The 4,322-nt window shown below is 44.1% G+C and overlaps 1 protein-coding gene across 1 annotated transcript; it reads right to left on the bottom strand.

Moving 5' to 3' along the window:
* Nucleotides 1–1,310: 1,310 nt before the first annotated feature.
* Nucleotides 1,311–3,745, bottom strand: LOC139460445 (uncharacterized). The gene is made up of 3 exons (XM_071241930.1): nucleotides 3,742–3,745; nucleotides 2,688–2,930; nucleotides 1,311–2,089 (listed from the first exon to the last, which is right to left on the bottom strand). The coding sequence occupies exons 1-3, from the start codon at nucleotides 3,743–3,745 to the stop codon at nucleotides 1,311–1,313; spliced, it is 1,026 nt and encodes a 341-aa protein (XP_071098031.1).
* Between the last annotated feature and the right edge of the window lie 577 nt (nucleotides 3,746–4,322).

Below are 4,322 nucleotides of genomic sequence, written 5' to 3'. Positions count from 1 at the left end.
AATATTCCAGCAATATCACGGCGGGGGACACTAGAAAATGGCTTCACACATTGTACCCATGTCGGGAATCGAACCCGGGTCTTCGGCGTGACGAGCTAACGCTTTAACCACTGGGCTACCCGATCGCCCCTTTTATGTAATTGGAAATTGAAAGAACTGTTGTTAAATTTGACTATGGCTATTTAACATCACAGTTTGTAAAACGTAATCTGTGGCCGAGTAATTTTGTGTTAGAATAATTAGTTCCAATAAAACTGGGGTAAGAAATGAATTTGCACAACATGACACCAACCACGTTGGAAATGTTTATTGATTTTCAAAGATACGATATCTAAGATGCAAAAACATTTCATAAAAATGTTTTAAAGTTTTAAATAAAATTACTAGTTTCTATTAAAAAGAAAAACCTTTAGAAATATTCTTTGAGTGCTGGCTTTGTGACAGTTCCGTTCATTTTGTGGATACATATATCGCTAACTTGAGATTTTCTCAATTGAAAATCAAACACATGATAAAATGAACTGAGAGGTATAGTTTCTTTTGCTCCTCAGTTTTAGTGAGTGAGTGAGTATGTTTTTACGCCGCTTTTAGCAATATTCCAGCAATATCACGGCGGGGGACACCAGAAATGGGCTTCACCCATTGTACCCATGTTGGGAATCAAACCCGGGTCTTCGGCGTGACGAGCGAACGCTTTAACCACTAGGCTACCTGACCGCCCCTCCTCAGTTTAAGTCAAGTGAGTGAGTGAGTGAGTGAGTGAGTGAGTGAGTTGGGTTTTATGCCGCTTTTAACAGTATTCCAGTTATATCACGGCGTGTCAGCTTAATGTGGGAGGAAAAATAAGTCAAGTGACATTGTTGGTCACTAAGTGATAACTGACGTAGCTTTGGATTTGCCTAATTGTCATTGTTTATTGTGACTTTCATTTTATTTAAACCCTCAATACTTCATATACGGACATGCACATGCATTACAACGAGTGTTGCTTAATTATGAGTCACCCTCTCTTCCTTGATAGCTTATACACAAGCCATGACGCAGAACGAATCAAGTCTCATTCTAGCTCATTGAAACACAAAGTGTTTGAATAGCGACGGTTATGATATGGACAATGTAACCAGATTAGTTGATGTCAAGTGGTCACAGAGCTAAATATATAAGCTTTGATTGTCAGTTGTAGTAGCTATTCCATCATGTGTGTTTCACACAGCGGCTATGTATAAATGGATTAATTCTATTGGAAATTGTAAATGTATGTAATTGATCTTGGTCATGTGTTGATGTTTTCTTTCTTCCCTGTTCTTTCTCTAACTCATTTGTTCTTCTCTCATTCTTCCCTCTCTCCTTATCTTTCTTTCCTTTCTCTCTGTCTCTGTCTCTCTCTTCCTTTCTCTGCCTCTTACTTCCCCTCCCTTTCCGCCTCTCTCTCCCTCTCTGTCCCTCTCACGTTCTCTCCCCTTTCTCCCCCTCGAACTCCGATTCACTGTTTTCTTTCTCCTCTCTTCTCTACGTCTTTTCCCCCTTTCTCTCTTCCTCCTCTTTCGATCTTTCCCTCCGGCTCTTCCTCCTCTCTCTCTCTCCCATCTCTTCCCCCTTCCTTCCATTTCTCTCGCCCCTCTTTCTCTCTTCAAGCTATTTCTCTCTTCCTCCTCTCTCTCGCTCTTCCTCTTCTCTCTCGCTCTGCCTCCTTTCACCCCTCCTCCTCTCTCGCTCTTTATCCTTTCTCCTCTTCTCTTCCACATATCTCTCTTCCCCTTCTCTCTCGTCCTCCATTCTCTCCTCATCTCTCTCATCCTCCTTTCTCTCTTCCTTCTCTCTCGCTCTTCCCCGCTCTCTTCCTCATCTGTCTCCCCGCCTCTTCCTCTTATCTCTCTCTCGCTCTTCTTCCTTTCTCTCTTCATACTCTCGCTCTTCCTCCTTTCAAGCTCTTCCTCCTCTCTCTCCTCTCCTCTCTCCCCAAATTCCTCCTTTCTCTCTTCCTTCTCTCTCTCCCATCTCTTCCTCCTATCTTCCATTTCTCTCGCCCCTCTTTCTTTCTTCCTCCTCTCTCGCTCATTATCCTTTCTCCTCTTCCTCATATCTCTCTCTTCGTCCTATCTCACTCTTCCTCATCTGTCGCTCTTCCTCCTCTCGCTCTTCCTCCTATCTCCGTCCTTTCTCTCTCCTCTATCTTCCTCCTCTCTCTCTCCTCCTCTCTCTCCCTAACTTCCTCCTTTCTTTCTTCCTTTTCACTCGGTCCCCTTTCTCTCTTCCAGCTATCGCTCTCTTCCGCCTATCTTTCTTTCTCCTTTCTCTCGTTCTTCCTCTTCTCTCTCGCTCTGCTTCCTTTTCCCTTCCTCCTGTCTCTCTCCCATCTCTTCCTCCTTACTTTCTACCTTTTCTCTCGGTCCTGACCCGTAACGATTCCGGGATAGAATAGGTCTTCAGCAAACCATGCTTGTCGTCAAAGGCGACAAACGGGATCGGGTGGTCAGGCTCGCTGACTTGGTTGATGCATGTCATCAATCCCAATTTCGTGGATCGATGCTCATGATATCAATCACTGGATTGTCTGGTCCTCCTCTCTTCCTCTCGCTCCTCTTTCTCTCTTCCAGCTATCGCTCTCTTCCTCCTATCTCTCTTTCTCCTTTCTCTCGCTCTTCCTCTTCTCATTCGCTCTGCTTCCTTTCTCTCTTCCTGCTAGCTCTTCCTCCTATCTCTCTCATCCTCCTCTCTGTCTTCATCGTCTCGCTCTACCTCCATTCTCCTCTTCTCTCGGTCTCCCTCCTTTCTCTTCCTCCTCGCTCTCTTCCTCCTATCTCTCTCTTCATCTCTCTCTTCCTCCTTTCTCTCCCTCCTCCTCTCTCTCCCTAACCTCCTCCTCTCTTCCTTCTCTCTCCCCTCTCTTCCTCCGTTCTTTCTTCCTTTTCTCTCGCTCCTCTTTCTCTCTTTCAGTTATCGCTCTCTTCCTCCTATCTCTCTTTCTCCTTTCTCTCGCTCTTCCTATTCTCTCGCTCTGCCTCCTTTCTCCTTTCCTCTCTCTCTTCCATCTCTTTCTCCTTTCTCTCGCTCTTCCTCTCTCTCTCTCTCTCGCTCTTCCTCTCTCTCTCAGTTAATTATGTGTTTTCATTTAGTGAACTAGACAATAGATGGATGACAGGTCAGGGAGACGCTCCAAGAACCTACGTACATATTAATTCATTTTTCACACGGGAACCTACCATTAAACGCTTCAAATTAAGAAATCCGTCCGAGATTTCCATGTGTCAAACTGACAATCAAGTATCATCTCCGTGGTAAACCGCAGCAATTGGCAAAAAGCAAGTATCAGTTACTCAGTAACGAGTAATGTGTTGTTCACTGCGTCCAGCGCCAACCCATTCAGCAGTTTAATGTTTACACTTCGAGTAATATGACCCTGTACTTGTGTCATAACTTTGAATAAGAAACAACATTAGGACATATGCCGTAGTGATTTTGGCGGTAATGGTTAATAGGCAGGAACGTGCTTGACGTATTTGAAACATCCCGCCGCCCCACCCCATCAAACCCCCGCCCTAGTTCGTGGTTAACTTTCCTCATTTTGCAGTGTTGGGTGTGTGTGTTACTTTCAATGAGTGGGACCACAGCTGACCAAGCTGTCTAAGGCACTGCAATTCGCTGTGGACAGGTGCGTCCCTTAGGCGGCCAAGAATCCTATGATCGTGGGTTCGAATCCGGTTTGCCCTGATAATGTTTCCTGGTTTGTCAGCACCATACCCATGATCGTGGGGATCACCGAAGTGAAATGATTCAGACTTGCACCACTTTCCTCACACATTATGCTGACATGCCCTGGTATATTTGAAATACTGATCTACAAGCATGAGATCTAATTGACTCACTCACTCACTCAACTAACACAAACAAACTGCTGTATTAGCATTGCGTGGGTAAATACACGTTTTCCTCTTACGATATTTTAATACCAGTTGTCACCCGACAATTACACCGAGGGAAGTGTCATGTTCAACCTTGACATTATTTTCGCTCGTCCAAGATTCTTCTCCATAAGGAAACATTATATCATAAAAGTTGCCATGAATATCTGTGTTTTGGATCACGTCCTTGCGATAAATTTATTGCACAGTAAAAATAACTGTAAATATAATAACTCTCGCTGAAATTACAAAGACCTCTCGTAAATCGCATCGTAAACCACAGTACACAATGGTGTCTGTTTGAACCCGATGTGTCACTTTTCACTTGACCTTGAAGGAATTAATAATTTATTTTTGTTTCTTGCTAAACGGTGCGTCATATAGCTGGAGGTGAGGTGAGGTGAGGTGAGGTGAGGTGAG

This window comes from Haliotis cracherodii, unplaced genomic scaffold (genome assembly GCF_022045235.1).
Source record: "Haliotis cracherodii isolate W230 unplaced genomic scaffold, xgHalCrac1.p SCAF_14, whole genome shotgun sequence".
Taxonomy (NCBI): domain Eukaryota; kingdom Metazoa; phylum Mollusca; class Gastropoda; order Lepetellida; family Haliotidae; genus Haliotis; species Haliotis cracherodii.
Note: the sequence above shows the minus strand (reverse complement) of the source record. Positions and strands in the feature narration are given on the sequence as shown.

Bases quoted from the DNA above. Each gene is read 5' to 3' on its own strand.
- LOC139460445 (XM_071241930.1), bottom strand. The intron at 2,090-2,687 runs GCTAGCAGGAAG...GATAGGACGAAG, and splicing joins TGAGAGAGATAGGAGGAAGA to AGAGAGATATGAGGAAGAGG.